The sequence below is a fragment of the Mandrillus leucophaeus genome, unplaced genomic scaffold, assembly GCF_000951045.1.
Source record: "Mandrillus leucophaeus isolate KB7577 unplaced genomic scaffold, Mleu.le_1.0 Scaffold868, whole genome shotgun sequence".
In the NCBI taxonomy this organism is placed as follows: domain Eukaryota; kingdom Metazoa; phylum Chordata; class Mammalia; order Primates; family Cercopithecidae; genus Mandrillus; species Mandrillus leucophaeus.
Window position 1 is genome coordinate 2,024 of NW_012109452.1, and position 23,505 is coordinate 25,528.

The 23,505-nt window shown below is 39.5% G+C and overlaps 1 protein-coding gene across 1 annotated transcript; it reads left to right on the forward strand.

The window, feature by feature from the left end:
- Nucleotides 1-19,758: 19,758 nt before the first annotated feature.
- On the forward strand, nt 19,759-21,993 carry LOC105531125 (growth-regulated alpha protein-like). The gene is made up of 4 exons (XM_011968955.1): nt 19,759-20,026; nt 20,125-20,248; nt 20,362-20,445; nt 21,258-21,993. The coding sequence occupies exons 1-4, from the start codon at nt 19,927-19,929 to the stop codon at nt 21,271-21,273; spliced, it is 324 nt and encodes a 107-aa protein (XP_011824345.1). The 5' UTR covers nt 19,759-19,926; the 3' UTR covers nt 21,274-21,993.
- Nucleotides 21,994-23,505: the final 1,512 nt, after the last annotated feature.

Here is a 23,505-nt window from a genome sequence, read left to right on the forward strand (position 1 = left end):
CATGGACCACTATCAGTTCTTGGCTCAGGGCTGGGGACCCTTGCTCACATGACCTTTTCTCTGTGTGTATGCATCTCTGGTGTCTTTTCCTCTTCTTAAAATGACATCAGTCATCTTAGATTAAGACCAATCCACATGACCTCATTTAACCTTAACTACCTCTTTAAAGACCCTATTTCTAAATGCAGTCATATTGTGAGGTGTACTGAGGGTTCAGACTTTAACACATGAATTTACAGGGAATGCAATTCAGTCCATAATACTTAATGAAATGCCTTTGCTCTATTTCTACTATTATTTATTTTGTTTTATAAGAAAAGTTTCAGTTTCTGGTACAATGTGCACTGTTGAAGAGCCTTTGCAGTAATTACAATTAATAAGTACTTTATTTTTATCTAGCACCAATGAACAGCTCAGGCCTATGTATTTTTTTGTGTGAGTCAGGAGAGGACAAAAGAGGATTAAAATGTGTATTAATGTGCTCACTAGACAAGAAAAGCAAACTTTTATTCTATAAGTGTTTAGTTTTTGATATCTTTAACTTTTGATATTTTACTAAACTTATTTGTTCATTAACTTAATAATGTTATTTAATAGAATCAGTGTTATTCATAATTTCATAAACACTTTTTCAACATCCTATGTACTAAGCACTGTGGTAGGAGTTATAAGTACAACACCAAATAGGATATATGGGAAAGATATATAAGAAAGATATATAAATAAGATATTTCTTCCGTTAGCGGTCTTCCAGTCTAGTGAGGATATGAACTGGCAAGTAAAATGTAGTCAGCAGAGTATGATATCATGGATAAATACAGAGCCCATGGAAGCAAATGGACAGGACTTTGCATCTGTTTGGTGGGAATTGATATAGAAACCGAGAATTAGGGTTGAGCATAGAGTTTTTAAGACAAAAGTGATGGGTGAAAAGAAGAGGTGACAGTCCTCAGAACCAAACAGTGTTTACATCTGTGTGCTCTCTCCTTTAGAAGCTCTAGGCCTTCTGCAGAAGCAGCTCTCCTGAGGGAAGTTGCTGCATGGACTTTCAGGCCACTGATTGATTCTTCTTGCAAAGAAATGACCCCAAATATTTGAACCTTTGAACATGTGCTCAGGGAAGCTATTGATCTATATATAGATCCTGCATATAACCTATGCATTCTTTAAAACTCAACCCAAGCAGCACCCCTGCTTGAATGCTTCCTGAAAGATCATTCTTTCACCGTCCACCTCCCTGTACAGATTAAGATCTGAAGGTTTGTTCTGCCGGTCTGGGAACCTTTCTGTACCCTGTAGCCTGGAAACCCACTGTATCTTTTCTCAACTGACTTTCTGGTTGTTTTCCTCTTAACAATAGTAGCTGAATCTGAATCCCAAGCACCTCACACATAGTAAACACTCAGAAAAAATCTGCTGAACAGTGTTAGTCTTTCAGAGTCATTCTGGCTCAGCAGCCAAAAGATCCTGTGTCCGAGGCCAGTTTCCTTCTGTTTGCTCCATTCTAAGCTCAGCATGCCATGACTCACTGTTTCCTACACAATGTCATTTGTTGGCATGGCTAAGAAGCCCCATCCACTTGTGGACTTTCCCAAGGATTTCAGAATCTCCCTTTAAAATCCCTTTCTCCAAGCATTTCCATCACAGGGGCCTCAAGATCAAAGGAGTTATAGAATATTGTTACCCTGAGGATAAATATTGTTACCCTGAGCGTAAAACCCTGAGGGAAATTGCCAGACATTTCCCACATGAACTTTGCTTACAGCATCTACAAAAGAGAAAACAATATGTGGTTTACTTTATAAATTTGGTGAAATAAAACCTAATAAGCTAATTTTAATGTAGCAGACATGAGTGTGATTTGAGTGGAGAACCAGAAATATAGAAAGATATCTATATGCCTAGTCCAAACTACCACTTTAGTGTCAAGGAAAGAAAAATCTCTTTGAACTGAAGCCAAGGAAAACTTTTCATAAAATCATGTAGGTCTGTTTCATTGTTTTGGCCATACAACAGCATCTTCTTTCATTTGTTACTGTTACTAGTTACTAGGGTCACAGTTGCTAACCTAAAAAATAAGGATGAACACTTTTAGATAATTTAAAAAACAATGCCAATCAGATAAATCAAGACATAATCACAATCGTAGGTAAATGTACCATTAAGCTAATTAGAGCCCCTCACTTTTTCAGGCTTTTTTCAGGGCCTTGGGAAGGGCCCTAGGAATGTGCTCATGTGGTCATATGGTTTTATACAATTTGCTGATAAGTCATATATTTAATCAAGTTGATTAGGACTGCTTTTTTTCCTCTCACTCTGACTTTATTTCTTTACAGTTCTCCTTGTATTGGGTGATGTTGGAGTAGCTAGACATGTTTTTGAGATGTGGCTGGGGGAAGTTGAGTTGAGGGTACTCAAATTTAGTTTAGCTTTAGTGATATGTATTTTATTGGTTGACAGTTATCTTATGAATGGTTCTGTTTTTACTAGCCATCCTGGTGTGAGACTGGCTCTCAGGTGTGAGCCATCCTGGTGTGAGACCGGCTCCTTTGCTTACTGTGCACACTCACTCAGCATTCTGATGCAGAAATCAGAATGTGTCCTAATATACACAATACGAAAATGATGCAGGTATGGAAGAGACAAGGTTGAAATGCACAGATCCAGGAGCTAGTCTGGGGAATATTATTCTAATAATCAGAGTGAAAAATCATAAGCAGATAATTCACTTTATATCAATCCTAGATTTAAAAAACCCTCCCCTTCAGGAATATACTCAATAATACAGGGTATTTGATTATAAATACTTTATATTTTTTCCCTTATTTGATTGGAATGATCATGTTCAATTGGAATTTAATAATGTTTCATAGAATATCAGAATTTCTGTGTTTGTAGAGCACGTACCTGTAGAAGCATGACAAACAATGAGTTCATCCATATGCGATGCTGCATACTTTATGCATTCAGCTATCAATAATAGCTATTTTTATTGATAAATGTAATTTAATTTAATCACTTCTATTTACATTGCTAATATACAGAGTTTTTCTTTCAAACCACAGGTTTATACACACTAAAGGACAATGCCGTCAAAGGAGAAGAGGAACTTTGGAAACTATGCTGTCTGAAAGGAAAGCAAGGCACTCTTCATTAACAGCTAGTGGGTTCCTAATTTCTGCCCATGAAGGCATATTCATACTGAGAGAGCACCCTGTGAAGGGGAAGAACCATCCGCGCTAATTCTTGTTGTCTTCTTCTGAGCTAGTGGGCTCATCGTTCATACAAACTAATGTGTCAACATTAAAACCAAAAGGGAGTTGAATTGATAAATGACTTGGGAGGCTCTAACAGTTGTAATAACTATGGCGACAGAAGAACACTGGCCATAATATTTATTATTACCACTGGTATCTGGATCTATAACTAAAAAAGCTTCTTCATTTCTCCAAACTAATAGATATGACAGGTATTCATTATTTTTGCCACACTTAGCTCTACTTAAAGAAATATTCTAAACTCAATCTCAAATCCACTAACGGAATTTCTGTTGCAGTCTCTCCTATAGTCAAAAACTAATTAGAGTAACTGAATAGTAGTTTTATACCAGATAGATATTTGAAGAAGAAATAGTCCTCATATATACTTAAATATTCTCCAAATATCTCCCTTGCCCTCCCCCTAATACCATCATTTCTTTGTTTCAGGGAAAGGGCATTTTAATAAAACACTTACTGTGATGTACCATTTACTGGGCAAGGGCAGCTGCCTGGCCAGTTTGAAAGAGCACAGAAGCAAAGGTTTAATGCTTTGATCTAGAATCCTGGCTCCACCAATTCTCTGAGTCCCAGTTACCTCCTCTGTCAAGGGCTAATAACCCTTGTTTTTGAGGTTGGTGTGAAAATCAAATGAATTAATCCGTAGAAAAAGCCAGCACACTGCCTATCCTGGAGCAAATACTCAACATGTATTTTAATTCCCACACTCTTTGCAGCTTTGCCCATGACCTCTACTGCAGCCTCAAGCCCCACAAACCTAGACATTAATTTGTATGTTAATAATCTCCCATGTTTGCGAGAGAGTTTGGAGCTTTCATATTCATCTACCAGTGGTAAGCCAGCTTACCTGAGGTCCCACAGCTGATCAATTACAGGGCTGAAATGGTTAACTCTAGTTCCAGTAGGCTACCTGCTCTCCACTCTCTCCTACACAGCCTCTCACATAGCTTTGAGGGGGAACAAACAGCGCTTTTCAACAAAGGAGAGTGTGCTGAATCCGTGAATTATTACTTTGACCTAGAACATTTCAAAAGAAGAGCTTAAGGGAAAATTTAAAATTATAAGAGAAAATAACTTCTACTTCCCTGACCTGTTTTTTTATCCCAGTTATGGTAACTCACCTCCTTCGCTTCAGGCATCTTGCTTGAGTGCTGTAGTGCATCATAGGATATGTTCATCATGGAAAAAAAAAAACCCAGTACCCAAGGAGAAAAACCAAGCCCCTACTAGAATGTCAGCTCCATAAGGGCAGGGATTTTTCTATTTTATTTAGTGATGTCTCCCAAGTTCTTAAAATACTACCTGGAACATAGTAGGTGCTCTGGTGAATGAGTCAGTTCTATTGAATAAGAATGAGAGTGTGAATTCTAACATCACAACAGAATCTCAGGCAACTGTGATCTGGCCCTTAGTCTGAATTCCCATAGTACTTAGGCAAGTTGGCCTGGAACTGCTCTCAGGGATCAGGTGAGGTGTCAGGTGGTCTCCATCTACACTGCAAACTTTTATAGGGCAAGGGCTGGGCCTTGTCTCTCAGCTCAATGCTAATCCCCAGCAGGTGTGTTTTAAACAGACACATACACGTACATGCATATATATATATATATATATATATATATATATATATATACACTCTTTGACAAACTGATATTTGTACAAATTTGAAAGTAGTTTTATAGGCATATTTCTACATAATAGATTCAATTTGGCTTAAACCACAGTAATACACGTACTTTAAAAAAAAAATTCAAAATGCCAGTGTCTTTTTTTTTTTTTTTTTGAGACGGAGTCTCGCTCTGTCTCCTGGGCTGGAGTGCAGTGGCCGGATCTCAGCTCACTGCAAGCTCCGCCTCCCGGGTTCACGCCATTCTCCTGCCTCAGCCTCCCGAGTAGCTGGGACTACAGGCGCGGCCACCTCGCCTGGCTAGTTTTTTTGTATTTTTTAGTAGAGACGGGGTTTCACCATGTTCGCCAGGATGGTCTCGATCTCCTGACCTCGTGATCCACCCGTCTCGGCCTCCCAAAGTGCTGGGATTACAGGCTTGAGCCACCGCGCCGGGCCGTCAAAATGCCAGTGTCTTAACCTGCAGTCTAGTCACCTATGTGTTGGTACCTTATAACCAAAAGGCTAAGTACCTGAATTGGGCCATTTCTGAGTTACTATAAAGGACTATAAAGCACTATAAAGCAATAACCATGACTGGCTAACTTATAAAGAAAAGAGATTTAATTGGCTCATAGTTCTGCAGGCTGTGCAAGCATGACTTCAGTAACTGTTTCTGGTGAGGGCCTCAGAAAACTTACAATCATGGCAAAAGAAAAAGCAAGAGCAGTGAATGTCACATGGTGAGAGAGAGATCAAGAGAGAGAATAGGGAAGGTCCCAGACTCTACAACCAGATCTCACATGAGCTAACTGAGCAAGAACTCACTTATCACCAAGGGGGATGTTGCTAAGCAATTCATAAGGAATCTGTCCCCAAGATCCATTCCCCTCCCACCAGACCCCTCCTCCAACATTGGGAATCACATTTCCACATGAGATTTGGAGGGGACAAACATCCAAACTATATCAGTATCTAAATTAGAAGATTGTACAGAGTTAAAGGCAAAGGACATGGAGAATTTTGAGGGCTCTTTCATCAAGGTATGGTGAGGCTTAACAGAGGCCACCTCCTGGTCAACAGTTCAGGGTCCCTCCTCCCCATTCCACCACTTGGCTATTTTTATGTTTGTGGTAACTATATTTCATGCTGTGGATAGTAGTTTAAATAGGAGGGCATTCTATAAAAAAGTTTTGAGAAAATGGTGACAAACTTTAAGCAAATAAATAATAAGAATATTTTTTAAAATTACATAAAAATGAAACTGTTCCATCTAGTTTGGGATAACATTCTTCTATGGCTTCCTGGGTTGTTCCTCCAATGACTCTCTTTTTTGTGTATGCCTTCTGAGTCACCTACCCTTGTTTTCTCCTATGAATCTGGACACCATACTTTCAGGAATAGAGGGTAGGATATCCAGTCCTTGCGATGCACTGGAGAGTAAAATTTTTAAAATCAAAATGTCACAGGAAACAGAGAATGAGAATTTACTAACTTTGTAGACTAACATACTGTTACAGGACTCCTTCAGTGCTGCTTCACCAGCTGGAAATCTCTGTGGCTGCTGTGACCTCTGCTTGTGGTCTTGCCAGGGCCTGCTGGGCTCACTCTTCCCACTCAGCCTGGTGGGCTGTACTCAGCTTGCGCTACCTGCCTGGATCCCACATCTGAACAGGGACTCTGTGTTTTGCCTGTGGCTAAACTGGGCATGCTACAGGCAGCTTTTGCATTGGGAGCCAGAGTCTAGAGTCTGTCTAGAGTCTGTGGAGCCCCAAGTGATGTTACAGCTCTCGCCCGGGGAATCCTGAGGTCTAAGCTCCCAAGAAATGTTGCAGCTTTTGTAGTTCAGCAAGCCGGCCAGGAGGGAATGGTGCCTAACTGCTTCACTTCTTTGAGCCTGCAGCTCGGAGGATGGAGACATGTTACAGCTCTCCCTGCTGCTTGCAGCTTAGAGGATGAAGATGTGTTGTGTCATGACTCATTTGTTCCTGCTAAATAGGTTGATGTGGCACCCAGTGGCTTTTTTCACTCCTGTAACTCAGTGAGCAGGAGTGTGTGTTACACCCTTTTGGCAGGTTCCGGGTTCTTGTCCTGTGACTAAGAAGAATGACGTACATAGACACTGGAGAGTGCGCAAAGCAGAGAATAATTTTCCTGAGTGTCAGAAAAGCTCTTAATACAAGAGGGAACTTGAAGCAGATAGTCCTCTGTGTGAGAGGAGACTCAAAAGCAGGTGGCTGTCTGTAAGGCTGAGTCTGGGGTTTTTATGGGCTCCGAATGGGGGAGTACAGGCTGATTGATCTATGGGTAGGCCTGGAAAAAGCATCATTATATTGGCTAAAAGGCATCGAGGAAATTCTCACTCTGGTCATGGGCTCTACCCAGAACTGGCAGCTCAATTTTCAGGCTCCTGACTGTCTTTGGCTTGCAGATCAGGTTTTACCAGGGACATATCCCTGTCTGCCTAAGAATTTGTCTATCTCCTCTATCTCCTGTTGCTATCAATATAACCAATTTGACCAGCCATTTACAGGTCAAATTATGTGACTACATAGTGTGGTATGTGAAGATCTTAACTATACCCAGATAGATTATTATAAGTATCACCTTCCCCATTCTTGTGTTCTAGTCTCCAGTAGAATATATCAACTGTCAATTCATCAGAAATACTACCAACACCAAAAAAAAAAAAAAAAAATACCCTTTCAATCAGGAAAAGTTAAATTTATTAGAATTACTCAACAGGAGGAATGATGCTCTGACAGCATTTTAGTGTCTCAGAAGGAAAATGTTCAGAGAATTGGGCTTAAAATGTTTAAAACTGATCTGACAAGGTAAGGAATGAACTGGAATTGGGCACAGTTGCTGACATAATAGAGCTAGTGGACAAAAGAGGTGAGGTCTTGCTAGAATAAGCAAACTTGTCTGAGGAGTGATCTGCTAGCTCAGATGTGCAAACTGATATTCTGCATAAACTGACTTAGAAGAATTTCCTGAAACAAATGGCAAAGTTCTCCATGAGCTTAGTTTTATTTTCTATGTAAGAATTTCCTGGAACAAAGAGTTAAGTCATACTAATACAAATAGTGTTAGTTATCCAAAGAATGCTCTAAAAAGTAGAGAACATCTCAGTAGCCTCAACTCCTGGAACAGTACCTAGTATAAAATAAGTGCACATAGAAATATATCTGGTAGTCAAAAAATATTAAAATATTTGTTGAGTTGAATGAAGATTATCTTGGTCCTAATTATAATGTTAATTGAGATAGACATTGTTGCCGATTTGAAAATGCCCACAAGAGGAAGCCAGGGATCTGAATTCTAGTACTGATTCTACCACTAACTACTAATCTGTCTGAAACTCCATTTACTCACCAGACTAATAAGCAAATTTGACTAGATTATTTCTAAGATCCCTTCAATTCCAAAATACACTATCACTTTCCACATTCACTTAGGAATATTTAGACCTCCTGCAGATATACATTTAACTACTAGGGCACACAGGCTTCAGTTGTTGCTTAGAAAAGATAATACATTCTGAGATTAGGGCTGATGGAAAGATATTCCAAAGTCTCACTTGGTGTCTATTAATAGCAATTTGGGGATCAATAGAATGCCTCATGCGTCCCAGAACATGCAGGCATGGGGTGCCCAGATTTATGATCCAGAGGAAAAAAATCCTTCATCTTCTAGTATTTCATTCCTAGAGCCTTTGCTTGTTTCAAAATAATAATAATAACAATAACAAGAATAGTAATAATAATAATAAATAAAAGTGGTATTGCTATCAGTCCAGTGAGAACAACTCCCAAGAATTTTCTGTTTATAAGAGTTGCCTAGATGATGAAACCCAGGAAAAATCAATGAGTGAAAGAGAAAACCAGCTAAAGGGGAAAAAATATCCAACAGACCCCAGCAGAGGATAATGAGAGCAGAGGACAGAGGCTACAGTAAGGGGAGGAAAAAGGGGATAAAGTTGATGCAGATTATGTTTATGCGGAGCTATAAGCAGTGGTGTGTTGGTAAAACAGCTTTCAAATTAAAAAAAAAAAAATCAGATTTGTAGCATTTGCTGATTTCCATAAACACTCCCACTGTGGCCAAATTTGTGCTTCCAACAGTGAATAACTGGCTATCAAAATTCCAGACCATTTAATAACCTGCTCTGTAAGCCTGTATGAGCTGGCCAGAGCAATGAGGTAAGTGAGGCTGACTGAGTAGCTCTCGCTGACCAAGGGTGAGCTCCTATAGGACCCTCGGGATGATGACTCTTCAATTACTGAATACTTTTTCTGGGGTTTTCTTTTCTTTTCTTTTACTGAAATTCTCACTATGCTTTGCCTTAGGGAATTGGTATTCATATCCTGTAAGTCAAGAAAAGTTTTTTTGAGGGGAGCTTGAATAAATTGAAGTGGGTCAACTCTCAAGTGCCAGACACCCCTGTTCTGAGGTTTAGATACCAATTACTTATTTCTTCAGTGATCCTTGGCCACTCTGAGATGGGAGTGGTCAGGGAGAGAAAGGAATGGAATGTCAGTGAAAACACTTCCTGTTCTCAGCCTGCCCTGGGGCCTCACTCACTCCCAGCCTTGCATCTCAGACCTTGGCCTTCCTGTGAAATGAACATTCCTTAGCCCTAGCTTCCAGGAATATTGGATGCTAGACTCTAAAATAAACTGATACCTTTCACAGGCCAAACCAGAAGAAAACCAGGAAACATATGGCAAAAGAAGTTTTCTTCGACAAATTATTTTCCATGTCATATTTGCATAAATTTGTCATGGGCCTGTCACTTCCATGAACGGGGAAACCAGCATGACTCTAGCATGCTGGCATCCTGGTGCCCTTTGCAGCTGAGGTCAGACTGTTTCTCCTCTTGCTTCTTTTCTGCATTTCTTAGTGGACTCACGACCAACACATGTGAAGCTACAGATGATTATATTCAACACTGTATGTGCTATGAGTGAGCAGCCTGAATTGCACAAGAGTATTTCATTTGGCTAATATTTCAGTTTGTTGAGTCATAAACTTGACAAGCAGCTACAGACCACAAAATCACATTTTCTGACTCAGAGCATGTGAGAGAGAAGTGGTAGCTAAAGGTTCAGCACAGCAGTCACTGTTGGCACAACCATCTGACTTCACAACCTTGTTCTAGAATCTAGATTCCTCTCTACTTGACTCAATGGCATTGCTTTACAAATTCAATGTAGATCTCAGACCTTCAAGAACATATCCCAAAACACATGATGAACAGCATCTGGTGTTCAGCCTTCTTTTCCTCTAACTGTGAAAGTGTCCCACCAGGAAATGACAATAGCTCTCAGGCTATTAACTCATGGGTCACTTGATGCCTTTTGTGTGAACAGTACAAGTTGAGAAATGAATTTCCTGCTGCTGAAATTCTAATACTTAGAAACTCTTCAATGAACAAACACAAGTATATTATTTGTATTAGTAGTGGGGGAAAAAGGGTTTTTTGTTTGTTTGTTTGTTTGTTTTTTTAAACCAAACAATTTAAGTGTCTTGACAAATGTCAGCATAGTGGGATAGGATCTTAAACCATCAAACAGTGGGTTTTCCTTGTGTTGTAGTTTTTCAAGGGTCCATTGAAGAATCAAGAAATGTTGATTCTTCATTTTTCTTAATCATGTTCCATTGTTCTATGTTATCATAAAATGACTTTGATTAAAATGCTAATTTTAACTAAAATTAATGGCTTTCTCACCTGATGTCTTAACTATTGAAACATATTATCTGCACTCTCCTTTCTTTCCCAAGAATGTCCTATTCAATTCATTAAGCTCTGTTGGGTTCCAAGCACTTATGAAACGAACTCTGTGTGTAGATAAAACAGAAATAATTCTTGTTTCAAAAACATAAAAATTCATCTGAGGGGGTGTCAAAATTAGCACACATTAAAATATGTTATAATAACCTAAATTTTTTCCCAAATTCATCTTTTAAGTCATCTGTTCTAGGATAATTTTTCATAATTTTCCTCCATATGTACTCCTTCAATGCTTCATGAGGCCATATCTAATAATTGTGGGGTCTTGAGAGAGAGTTCAGAGAGGCCCACGTTTCTCTGTCTAAATATTTAATGTTTTCTTAACTAGCTAACAAAATGTTAAATAAAATGAGTCCAAGGATCTTCCTATCTTCACAGATATACACTTGTGCACTACATAAGGACATTTTGGACAACTACAGATGGGATACACATAGGATGACAGTACTATTAATATATATTGATTGTATACTTTGTGTGTTTAGATACACAAATACTATTATGTTACAATTACCTATAGTATTCAGTACAGTAACATGATGTACAGCCTTGTAGCCTAGGAGAATAGAATAGAGTATATAGCATAGGTGTGGAGTAGGCTACACCATCTGGATTTGCATAAGTGCATTCTAAGATGTTCACACAAGGAGTAAACAGCCTAATGACAGATTTTGCAGAATGTATTTTGATCTTCATGTGACACATGACTGTATATTAATAACATTTTTAAAATATATAAAGTTATGGAATTTGTATGATGAGAATCAGCAAAATATCAGAGAAAAGTGAATTTGTAATTCCATATCTGTTATTGTGCAGGCACTGTTTGGATGCATACAAAATAAAATCATGCATAATTTAAGATTTATTCTGTTACTCTATATTTATTATATAAAATTTATTTTTCTTCACTTCAGCAAAATTAGTAATTACATTTTTATAATAGAAATGGTCACATAATTTTTGTTCTATAGACAATAGTGCCATTTTAGATGATGCTTCAATCAATTCTTACATTTATTTATAATTAATTTAAATTTGGAGACGTTTTACTCTTCTAATGCAGTGACAGTAAGATTCCTAAAGCATTACTTGGATGCAGAAACAAAGCATACATTTGATGCTATATTCACACATTATAATATGTCATCTGTGGTAAGTTACCTAGACACTGAATTTTCAGAATAAATTAAAAAGCATCTGGTGAACTGATTCCTTAGGGTTATGCTTATTAATTGATCTCAGAAAAAGATGTGGAAAATGTGGAAGTAGTCGGCAGTAAGGATACGTGGTCCTCTTGACTTTTTCCAAGCTTCTTAGGCCAAGTTCCCTGTGAAAATTTGGTTTTTAAATATGCTTCGAGCTCCTCATAGTCATTCCAGAGCCAAAGAGAACAGAAGGGAGCTCAACCACCATGATCGTTATTCTTTAGTCTCCCCACTATGTGCCTATGGGATCTCAGCATTGGACTTGAACTTTGTTAATCAAGAGAGTAAATATCTAGTGTTAAGGAAGTTTAGGAGGTTAAGGGTCATTTGGTGCCCACTCTAGGTTCTGGTTCCTCAGGTGACAGAAGTGCCCCCAGGTTCTCTAATACATTTGTGGGGTTTTTTTTTGTTTGTTTGTTTGTTTTGTTTTTTTTTTTGCAAGGTTGTGATAGTGAGATCTTCTGAAGCTTAGGCTCAGGACAGGGGGGCCTTCTTTCCTGGGTCTAAAAGCAGTAATGGATCCCATATGGAACTGACCAAACAAGATACATTTTTTTAGAAAATTGTTTATTCTACATTTTATAATTTAAGCACTTTAAGAACAAGTTCAGTATTTTACCCTTATTTTTATCCCCAGTTCCTTACATATGTAATCATATATAATGTCTGGCATAAACACTGGGTTATTATCACCTGTTGACATCCCTGTCTGCTCAACCAGAGTGTGGCTCTTGTGAGGGAAGGAATAGACACTTCGATTTCTGGATCTCAGTGTCTCCCTCAATCCTGGAAATATGGTTGCTGTTTAATAAATAAGTCCAGTGGTTGAGTATATGTGTAGCCTTGGAACCGTACTGAGGAAGAGGAGAGACAGTGTAGTCAATGTCTCACGTGGCCTGAATGTTAGTTTGGCAAACATCTGAATAAGGCAAGAAGAAAATACAGAACCAGAAGGGCACTGGAGCACAGAAGCAGCTCCTAGTCTCCATTCCACCATTTCAGCTATTTTAATTTTATTTCTCATTTCAAAATCTTCATTCCTGAATCTTGGACTACCAGTTGGCAAAACTTTCAAAGTTAGTTAAGTAACTTCAGATCCCTTGGATGTGCCTCTCTTTTCCCTCTCTTGAGAATCATTCATTATTTTGTTTTATTTTTCGTACCAGTCTCAATGTCTCCCCTTCTTTTTGAACTCATGAACTATCCTTCATCTGCTTCCTGGCTGTGTGCCACAGGGATGGAGGAGTGGGAAGGGAAAAGGGGCCTTCACAGTGTTTCACGCACTGCCAAAATTAACAGTTTTGTTTCTCCTTGTTGCTCTCTCCTTCCAGGGAGGTGACAGGACTCTGGAAGTAAAACTGTACTTTGTACTTAAGAGATTAGCAAGCACTGGTATTACCAACCTTAGCAAAGATTTATGTGCTACAGAATGGATAAAAGCTGCAGTACTGCACTTAAAATGACCATGTCAATGTTTGTCCTTTTATGGAAAACAAGTATAAGTCAACGTACAGATGGACAGCCCTGAATATTTTGCTCTGCATAAATCCCCTGGGAGCTTTTGTACTTTCAGTGTGGTCTGGGAGCTACAATAATGACTTAGATTGAATAGTTTTCTCCTTGGAGGAATGAAGGCATATGGTCAAATTTAATCTGATTTAAAGGAAATGAGTTGAAGGACGGTTGAGATTAGACTTTTATAAGGGATTGTTGGAACCATAAAGTTTAAAATATAGCCACCATCATTGCTTTTGTTCCAAGTGTAATGGTTGCAGGTATACAAGAGAGCTAACAATGTTATATTTCACAAAACTGTATTTTCTATCTATTTTTATCATGGATATGCATGCAAAGTAGAGAAAAAAATGACGATAAAGATGTAACAGAAAAGGATTACATCCCAGATAAACATATTATTACAGAAACTCCTCTGTAGTACAAAGACTTTCAATTTGTATCCAACAAATAATTTATACATGCTATTAAATTCAATAAAATTCTATAATAGAGACAAAGAATGTGGTTACATTGTTAGCATATAAAATTAATATTGGTCTTGAAAGAGTCAAAGCATGCTTCAGGCTCAAATGTGGATTTCTCAGAAAGGTATTGCGTCAGTAGTGGGGGCCAAATTAATCCAAAACTAAAGGGTATTGTGGACCCACAATAAGAAATCTTAGAAACAATTTTGGAAAGAATCAAACTGATCCCAGGTAACCTAAATATTTCCCCGATATTTTACCTTCAATGCCACAAGTTATTCTGCTAAAATACAAATACAACCATGTCACTCACTTACGTATAAACATTAAAAGTTTCTCTTTCACCTACATTTTGAGTTCCAATTTTGTTAGTATGGCAGATACCTTGGCTTCATAATGTGAAAATGGGCATATTTTGAATACCTATCTCTTGAGTTGGTGTCTATGTGTAAGGAGATGTTATGCACATACACACACACACAGACATGCACTCACATATGCACATGCAGGTTCAATCTCAGCCCTCTTCCAGATATAAAAATATACAAAATAACATTCTTATTATTAGTTATTCATAATTATAATTTTCATATTAGTATAATGTTATTTTGTGTACTGTCATAGACAATTTGGCAGGTTGAGTTAGACATTTAGGAAAGACAAAGATTTTGGCAAAAATAAACAAAGAAAGTTAAAATTGAGCAAGTTCTTCCATTGATTTTTTTTGAAAAATTAACACACCAGGAAGTAGGGTGCCAGTGGTAAAGTATTAAGGTTTAATATTTTCTTTATTTCCCTTTTATACCTGCCACAAGTAACATTCATAGCTGGATATAATAATCCGTCGGTGTGGCCCAAATGACCAAAGGACTGAAACAAATTCTGCTGAGAAAACCAATACTGGTACTAAGTTAATCTTTTAACTCTGCTGAGAACACTGCCAAGTGGCCACTCTTATCAGCAGGAACATCCGAAGCTGGCGTTCCTGCTGGGAAAAGCTCAGCAATTTACTGTAGCTGCCTGTTGTGCAAACTTTTAGGGAGTGATGACATTAAAATGGAATATGCTTCAACTTTCTTTTTTTCCTGATTGGAAATTCTCATCAGATAATGTCTACAAACTTGGAACTTATATATAGTCACAGCCTCGATCAATATAAGAACATCTCTGAAGGGATATTTTCACTCCTGGAAGTTCTTTTTTTACATCTTGTGCACCAAGTGTTGTTTTACAGTTACCCATCTGTATAAGACACAGAAGTATTATAAGATAACAGTTAAACTAACAATATGTGATGCATTATGGCATATGTATTTTTAAATTCCATCCTATTATAATCCTATTATATTTTATTCATATATTTATATATACTTTTTTTTGGGGGGGGGGGACAGAGTCTTGCTCTGTCGCCAGACTGGAATGCAGAGGTGCAATCTCGGCTCACTGCAACCTCTGCCTCCCGGGTTCAAGGGATTCTCCTGTCTCAGCCTCCTGACTAGCTGAGACTACAGGCGCCTGCCACTATGCCAACTAATTTTTTTTCTGTATTTTTAGTAGAGACAGGGTTTCACCATGTTGGCCAGGGTGGTCTCAATCTCTTGGCCTCATGATCTGCCCACCTCGGCCTTCCAAAGTGCTGGGATTACAGGCGTGAGCCATTGCGCTCGGCCCCATTAAATTTTTAAATACTGGTTACAACCCACAAAATTGACTTTATGACCCTCTAGTGGATCATGACTTGTAGTTTATATGTATTGAAGTATTGCTCTAGTATCTTGATGACAGACCAAGCTTTAACAGTTTATAGTGGTATCTACCTTCTTATTAGTGCCTTCTAAGATACTTTGAGAGCTTCTAGAGGTATGATGCTTAGCTAGATCCTTTACCTATGCTACTATCTGCCTTCAATTTTTTTTTTTTTTCCATAGAGACAGAGTCTCACTGTCTTGCTCAGGCTGGTTTTGAACTCCTGGCCTCAAGTGATTCTCCTGTCTTGGCTTCCCGGAGTGCTAGGATTACAGGTGTGAGACACCACTCCCAGCCTGCCTTCAATCCTAATATCAGATTCTGACATGGTGTTGAGAGTTGCTGGGAACTTCACAGAGTGAATTTGGGGGCTGATGGCACAATAAGCAGGAGGTTCTCTGGGCTGCTGGGGCTCTGGAGGCTACTAGTTGTCATCACTTCTACATGTCTGTTTGGTTCCTGATCAAAACTGTATTACATATTTTAATAAATGCATTATTTTATTGTAGTGTTGAAAAATAATAAGATATTCTCCGTAGACTTAATTAAGATTCTTTTACATGTCCTCTTCTTCCCCAATCACTTCCTTGTCTAGAGAAAGACTGGCTATGAGCTTCTGAGTCAGACAGTCTTGGGTTTGAATTTAATTCCACCTCTAAGATCTTGTACTCCAGTTTCCTTGCCTATAAAATAAGACTCATGATACCAGACTCCCAGCATTCTTGAAATTATTAAAATGACAGTACACTGGAAAACTCAGGCACTGCATCTAATAAAAAATTGGAACCTAATGAATAAATATTACTTGCCTTCTCTTCCTTTGGCGCTTTATCTCCAGAGCACCTGTTTTGATGAGTGGTGGCCACAATCCCTGAGCTAACAAGCAATCCACTAAAGAACCACAGTCAAGCAAGAATTTTTCTTCCACAGGGTCACAACCCAAAGCTGGGGTGCCAGAGCCAGCAAGGAAAAATTTAGCACAATGAATATAAACCACAGTTTTCAAAAAATCACAAAAGCCCCACAGAACATGTCGATTGCTATGTTTATAATACTATGAAGTATTCCTAGATTCTGATCATTGAGAGACTGCCTTAATTCTTTAGTGAAAAAAATAAGAAATACACATAATATGTAATTAAATCAATTATGTATTTCTTCATGGAGTCAGACACAATAAAGGGGTTGCACCACTGTCCACTTTGTGTGTGTGGCAGGAAAACCTGAAAGCAAAGGAGTTGCTAAGCATAAACAGTGTGAGGACTATCAAGTCTTATCAGAACAGTGTTATCTGTCTTCTATTCGGTAATTTCAGAGCCCCGTATCTCAACCTCCACCAGATCTATCTCTAAAATCAGTTGTACTTCTTTATTTATCTTTCTAGTCTGTTCTCTAGAGGAGCAAGCTTTATGTTGGAAGTTATATCAGCAAAGTCTTCGAGGCAAGTCACAGTAAAGCAGAGCCACACCACTCATTTTGCTGCCCAAGTAGCAAGAATGTCAGTACTCGGCATGGAGCAGTAAGTTTATATTTTTCAGGTCTATTAGATTGTACTAGTCACATCTGAAAAATATAATAGAAATTAAAGGGGAGAATGGAATTTAGGAAACTGTGCTTCCATTTTAGAGATAGTATCTTTGAGTTAGTAATTGCATGGGTTTACAACTTGTGCCTGTAACAGTGGCTCTCAACTCATATTAAGACAAGAAGGAATTTGTTATGATAAGTTTCATAACACTGGTGCTCTTAAAAACTTCAGAAGCTTGGTCTAGGGCTGTTGCAAGTCAAATCATGGAAAGTGGTATATTAAAAAAAGAAAAAAGAATTCTACTTCCCTTCTGAAAGCAAATAATTTTTAGTAAAGAAGTTCCAGGAATAATATACATAATTCTATAAATGTTGGGCTGATTCTTGAAATTTCTCATCTTTTGGGGGAGCTGTTACTGTAGCAATAGAAATTTTACTCGATTTACTCACATCAATACTTTGGGATGGGTCTGGCCATCATTATAAGCTGATGTTTTATGTTGTTCTTTAGTTCTTTAGCACAAAATAAAGAAGTCTGGGCAGGTAGCTGTTAATGCCCAAGGCAGAGTCATTTCGTAAATCTTTTCTGAAAAATGGATAGGGTAGAATTTTACTCTTATTCTCATTTTATATGGAAAGTAATTGAAACTAAAATTTCAAACAAACAATGGATCAAAAAAGTATTCTAAGAGCCCATAAGGATATAAATACACCCTCCTTTAAAATTTCTGATGTTGAAAAATTGTAAAGATAAATTAGAAGATATTTCTTTGAAAATATTTCTTTCTTTGTGTGTGTGTGTGTGTGTTCAAAAGGCTTTATCAGAGTGCTTCTGTTTAGTAAATGTCTTAGTCAGTTTGAGCTGCTATAACAGAATGCCATAGTCTAGGTGGCTTAAACAATAATTATTTCACAGTTCTGGAGGCTGGGGAGTCCAAGATTAAGATGCTGGCAGATTTCATGCTTGGTGAGGGCCCTCTTCTCATTTTGCAGATGGTGGCCTTCTTGCTGTGTCCTCACAATGCAGAAAGGGAGAGAGAACCAAAGATTGAAAGCTCACTGATTTCTTGCTATAATGGCACTTATCCCAGCATGGGGGCCATATCTTCATAACCTCACCTAAACCTAATTACTTCCCATGGTCCTGTCTTCTAATATTAGCACATAAGGGCATCAGGGCTTCAACATCTGAATTTGAAAGAGTACGGTTGTAAAACACCACTTCTATTTTGTTACTTAACAAATATTTACATAACACTTTACATGCACTGATGGTTTATACATATTAACAATCAATACTTCTAACAACCCTGTGAGGCAGGCACTATTATAAGCCCCTCTACAGGGGAGAAACATGAACAAATAAAGCATAAATTACCAAAGGTCATGAAGCAAGTTAGTGGTTCCACTTCTTCATCCTCCTGCCACTCCCAGCTCTTCTCGTAGCAGTGGCAGGATATCTCACATATCCCTGAAGTCTGCATCCACCAGGAAGAATTAAGACAGAGTATTATAGGCCTACAGCTTAATTTTTAAAGCGAGGGAACATTGAAATTGATGATGAAAAGTCAATAATCCAGTGAGAAGGCATCAGCTAAACAGGTTTGGAAATGCTTTATTGACATTCCTCTAGAACTGAAATTTCCTTAATAGCTGTTTCTCTAGAGGGAACCAATCCCAGGATGCTGGTAAATACAGATGGCATGGAAATGCAATTATGTTAGTAATCTAGTATGTATATATCAGATATGTCTGCTTGTGCTTAGAGGAGTAAACAAGCAGAGTTTCATTCCCTGCTCCTTTTTCTGGTGGTGTCTATGGCCTTTTCTGCCCAGGGACAGTACTAGAAAAGACAGACCTCCTGAGCCCAACAGGCCCCTCCCAGTTCCCCAGTGACTTCCATGGATCAAAACACAGCCTGCCATATAACAAAAAAGTGATGCTACTGGAATTACTAGAGTTCGAGATGTTCCAGAATTTCAAAGAGGGAAACGATAGGGGATTGCAACACTGAATAAACACTGAATTGACCCTTGGCAATTGTCTGTTCCCACACCCAACACCTGGCTCCACTATGTAAACAACAAAAAAAAAAAAAAAAAAGAAAAGAGAAAAAAAAGCACACATGTGATATTTGTTTTTAAGATCATAAAACGTCAGGAAGACAAAAGCTCTTACGCGTAATCTGAGATGACAGATGTACTGTTAAAGAGTGCGTTTGTTTCAAAGCTGAATGAAATCTGCAAAACCCAAACTAAAGACAAGATAGATAAGATATGCTGCAGTTCTTGCCCTAACTCTTTCAATCCCAACAACTGAAATGTCTTCCAGAGAAGTAACTCCCCCCGGTAAGGATGTAGCGCGGTCCCTACGTGGTTCTAAGGGATCAGACCCGCGAAGCACTGTACTGGGTTCACGAAGCGCCCCTCGCAGGCGCAATCTCGGTATCTCGGAGAGCGGTGGGCTCTCGCTCCCCCTCCAGGGATTTGGAGCAGAAAGCGAACATTCCACAGTTGGCGGGAGTTACGCAAGACAGCCAGACTTGGCCTTCACTCGTGAGTGCCCCCACTCCACTCCACCCCAAAGGCGGGGCTGCGCCTTCCTTCCGGACTCGGGATCGATCTGGATCTCCGGGAATTTCCCTGGCCCGGGGCTGCGGGCTTTCCAGCCCCAGCCATGCATAAAAGGGATTCACCATGCTCAGAGAGCCACAGAGCCCAGGCCACAAGCAGCTCCCTGCCAGCTCTCCCTCTCCTCGCACAGCCGCCCGAAACGCCTGCTGAGCCCCATGGCCTCCCCCGCTCTCTCCACCGCCCCTAGCAATCTCCGGCTCCTGCGGGTGGCGCTGCTGCTTCTGCTCCTGGTGGCCGCCAGCCGGCGCGCAGCAGGTGGGTCCCGGAGCCCTGGGGTCCCCGGGCCGGAAGCGGCTGGGATGGGCGCCCGGCGCCGACAGCCCCGCTCAATCAACGAGTCTCTTCTTCCCTAGGAGCGTCCCTGGTCACCGAACTGCGCTGCCAGTGCTTGCAGACCCTGCACGGAATTCACCCCAAGAACATCCAAAGTGTGAATGTGAAGGCCCCAGGACCCCACTGCGCCCAAACCGAAGTCATGTAAGTCTGGCCAATCGCTGCCGCTGTCACCGCCGGGGTCCCCGACTCTCCCGCTGCCCCAACCCTGTCCTCAGCCTGACCTCCTGTCTCACGAGATTCCGTTCTCTCTGCAGAGCCACACTCAAGAATGGGCAGAAAGCTTGTCTCAATCCCGCATCCCCCATGGTTAAGAAAATCATCGGAAAGATGCTGAACAAGTGAGTTGTAATTTCCATGTACACAGGCGACGGGAGCCGTTGGTCAGAAATACCGGCATCTGTTCCCTAAAAAGTCAATCAGGAAAACCCAAGGGTTAGCTGCAGGACTGAAAAAATTATAATTTGCACAAAGTTGCCATTAAGGTTATTAATCTGCGTTGGTGCCAGAGGATATTCCCAGTGCCGGGGGTCACCACCCAGGTTCTTCCCTCGTTTTAGCCAATGTAGATAAAACTGCTTTCATGAAACTTTTCATTGAAGTTTGCCGGTTGTGCTGAAGTGTTTCCCACCTGTTAAAAAACACAGGCTTCATTTCCCCTAGTTCCTACTGAACTTCAGACCTGAAAAGCAGATCCTCTGGTTTTTTGTAAAAGTTTAGGGATGAAGTGCAGAGATTTCACAATGATATTGCACTGGGTACATATCTGGTTGCCACCACATATTAGCCATGTCACTCAAAGACAATATTATTTAGTTTATCTCAGACTCAGCAAAACAGGGAAAATAGTGGTAGCTACATCATGAGGTTGCTTTGAGGCTTAAGTGAGGCCCAGTATGAGAAAGAGCAATAGGCTCTGGCTATTTCAGCGAGTAATACAGTGGAGACTGCCGCGCCCGCCCCCAACCCCCATTCCTAAGCCTAGAGGTCCTTGCCACACAGCACAGCTATCACAGGCAGTAGCCGCTTGGGTGCCAGGCTGGGGAAACTGCATTCAGAAAACTCTAGAGTCTGGGGAAACAGGACAGGAGAAGAGTGTTGTGCAATCAGCTTTCCTGAGCACCTACTCAGGGCACCCATTTTCTCATTACAGTGGCAAATCCAACTGACCAGAAGGAAGGAGGAAGCTCATTGGTGGCTGTTCCTGGAGGCGTAGCTGCCCTTACAGAAACAGAAGAGGAAAGAGAGACTCAGCTGCAGAGGCCACCTGGATTGAGCCTAATGTGTTTGAGCATTGCTCAGGAGAAGTCTTCTATTTATTTATTTATTTGTTTGTTTCTTTTAGAAGATTCTATGTTAATATTTTACGTGTAAAATAAGGTTATGATTGAATCTACTTGCACACTCTCCCATTATATTTATTGTTTATTTTATGTTAAACCCAAGTTAGTTCAATCCTGATTCATATTTAATTTGAAGGTAGAAGGTTTGCAGATATTCTCTAGTCATTATGTTAATATTTCTGAGTGGATGACATATCAAATGTCAGCCACTGTGATAGAGGCTGGGGGATCCAAGAAAATGGCCAGTGAGATCAATGTGAGGGCAGGGGAATGTATGTGTATCTATTTTTGTAACTGTAAAGATGAATGTCAGTTGTTATTTATTGAAATGATTTCACAGGGTGTGGTCAACATTTCTCATGTTGAAGCTTTAAGAACTAAAATGTTCTAAATATCCCTTGGACATTTTATGTCTTTCTTGTAAGGCATACTGCCTTGTTTAATGTTAATTATGCGGTGTTTCCCTCTGTGTTAGAACAGAGAGGTTTCGATATTTATTGATGTTTTCACAAAGAACAAGAAAATAAAATATTTAAAAATATAAAATGTTTGTTTTATTTTGGGGGAAACAAGGACTATCTTTGCTGAAAAATCTGATGATTTACATCAATATTTATTTCTCAATTTTTTTTCTGGGCTTTCAATCTGCTATACACATAAATCAAACAATGAATTATGCCTAATTTTATGTGGTGATTGCTGTCACTCCCCTTGGCTCTCACCTAGTAAACAATGTGCTTTACCAAACTATGGTCTTGGCCCTGATGGGAGAATCACTGATATATATTGCCATTTTTACAAGAAATTCCTTACTACTCAAATTTACCTCCTTAAAAATACAGAGGGGAGAAATATGTCAGAGATGTTTTAACCAGAGCAACTCCATCTTGAATAGGGGCTGAGTAAAATGAGGTTGAGGTTTACTGGGCTGCATTCCCAGTAGGTTAGGCATTCGAAGTCACAGGATGAGCTAGGAGATTGGCACAAGAAACAGGTCATAAAGACCTTGCTGATAAAACAGGTTATAGTAAGGAAGCCAGCTGACACCCACCAATGCCAAGATGGAGAGTGACCTCTGTCATCCTCACTGGTCATTACACACTAATTATAATACATTAATAAGCTAAAAGACATCTTACCAGCCCCCTACAGTTTACAAATGCCATGGCAACATCAGGAAGTTACCCTATATGGTCTAAAAAGGAAAGGAACCCTCAGTTCTAGGAAATTGCCCACCCCTTTCCTAGAAAACTCATGAATAATCCACCCCTTCATATAATCAAGAAATAACCACAAAAATAGCCAACCAGCAGCTCAGGCTGCTGCTTTGCCTATGGAATAGGCATTCTTTATTGCTTTACTTTCTTAATAAACATGCTTTCACTTAAAAAAAAATTAAATTCTTGTAGTTATCTTAACAAGGGATCTCATTTGTTTGCTCTTGCTAAATAATCTTTTATATAATTGTTGACAACTTAATGAAGTTGTAAATAAAATGGTGGCTAAAATATTTTGTTTTTCAAAACTCAAGTAGTTTGTGTCATAACAGAAGCATAAAAAGTGAGTGGCTGAATACTTAACCTGTGGAAGCTTCTAATTGAACTTTGGACTCAAAGTTCTAACCTTCAGATAGAAGTAACTAGCACTAAGTTTAATGTTGTTTCAATCCTTTATAGCAATATACCAAATGTAATGCTTTTAAGATTTAACTGCATTAGTCTGCATCCTTCCTAGTGGAATTTTGACGGGACATCATAGAGCGTTTGCCCTCTGGGGAACTCTGTATTCAGTGCTGCCCCAGGATGACAGCAGCATGCCAGGTTTTCAGGACAGCAACACAATTGTCATGTCAAAAGAAGAAAGACCTCAATAATCTAAAAGAAACCATACTCCCAACCTGAAAAGGAAGGACAATGGTGCATGCATGAGGTATCTACTTGTCTCTGATTCAGGACTCATTCAGGAATTCTTAACCCTGGGTAACTGCCTCTAGCACAGGCAAGAAGGTGAGACTGGCAGCCTCAGTACTTGAGATCAAGTTCTGTCCCAAGTAGCTGG

Coding starts and splice junctions, on each gene's coding strand:
- LOC105531125 (XM_011968955.1), top strand. CDS start 19,927: ATGGCCTCCCCCGCTCTCTCCACCGCCCCTAGCAATCTCCGGCTCCTG. Junction 20,027..20,124: donor CGCCAGCCGGCGCGCAGCAG/GTGGGTCCCGGA, acceptor CTTCTTCCCTAG/GAGCGTCCCTGGTCACCGAA. Junction 20,249..20,361: donor TGCGCCCAAACCGAAGTCAT/GTAAGTCTGGCC, acceptor TTCTCTCTGCAG/AGCCACACTCAAGAATGGGC.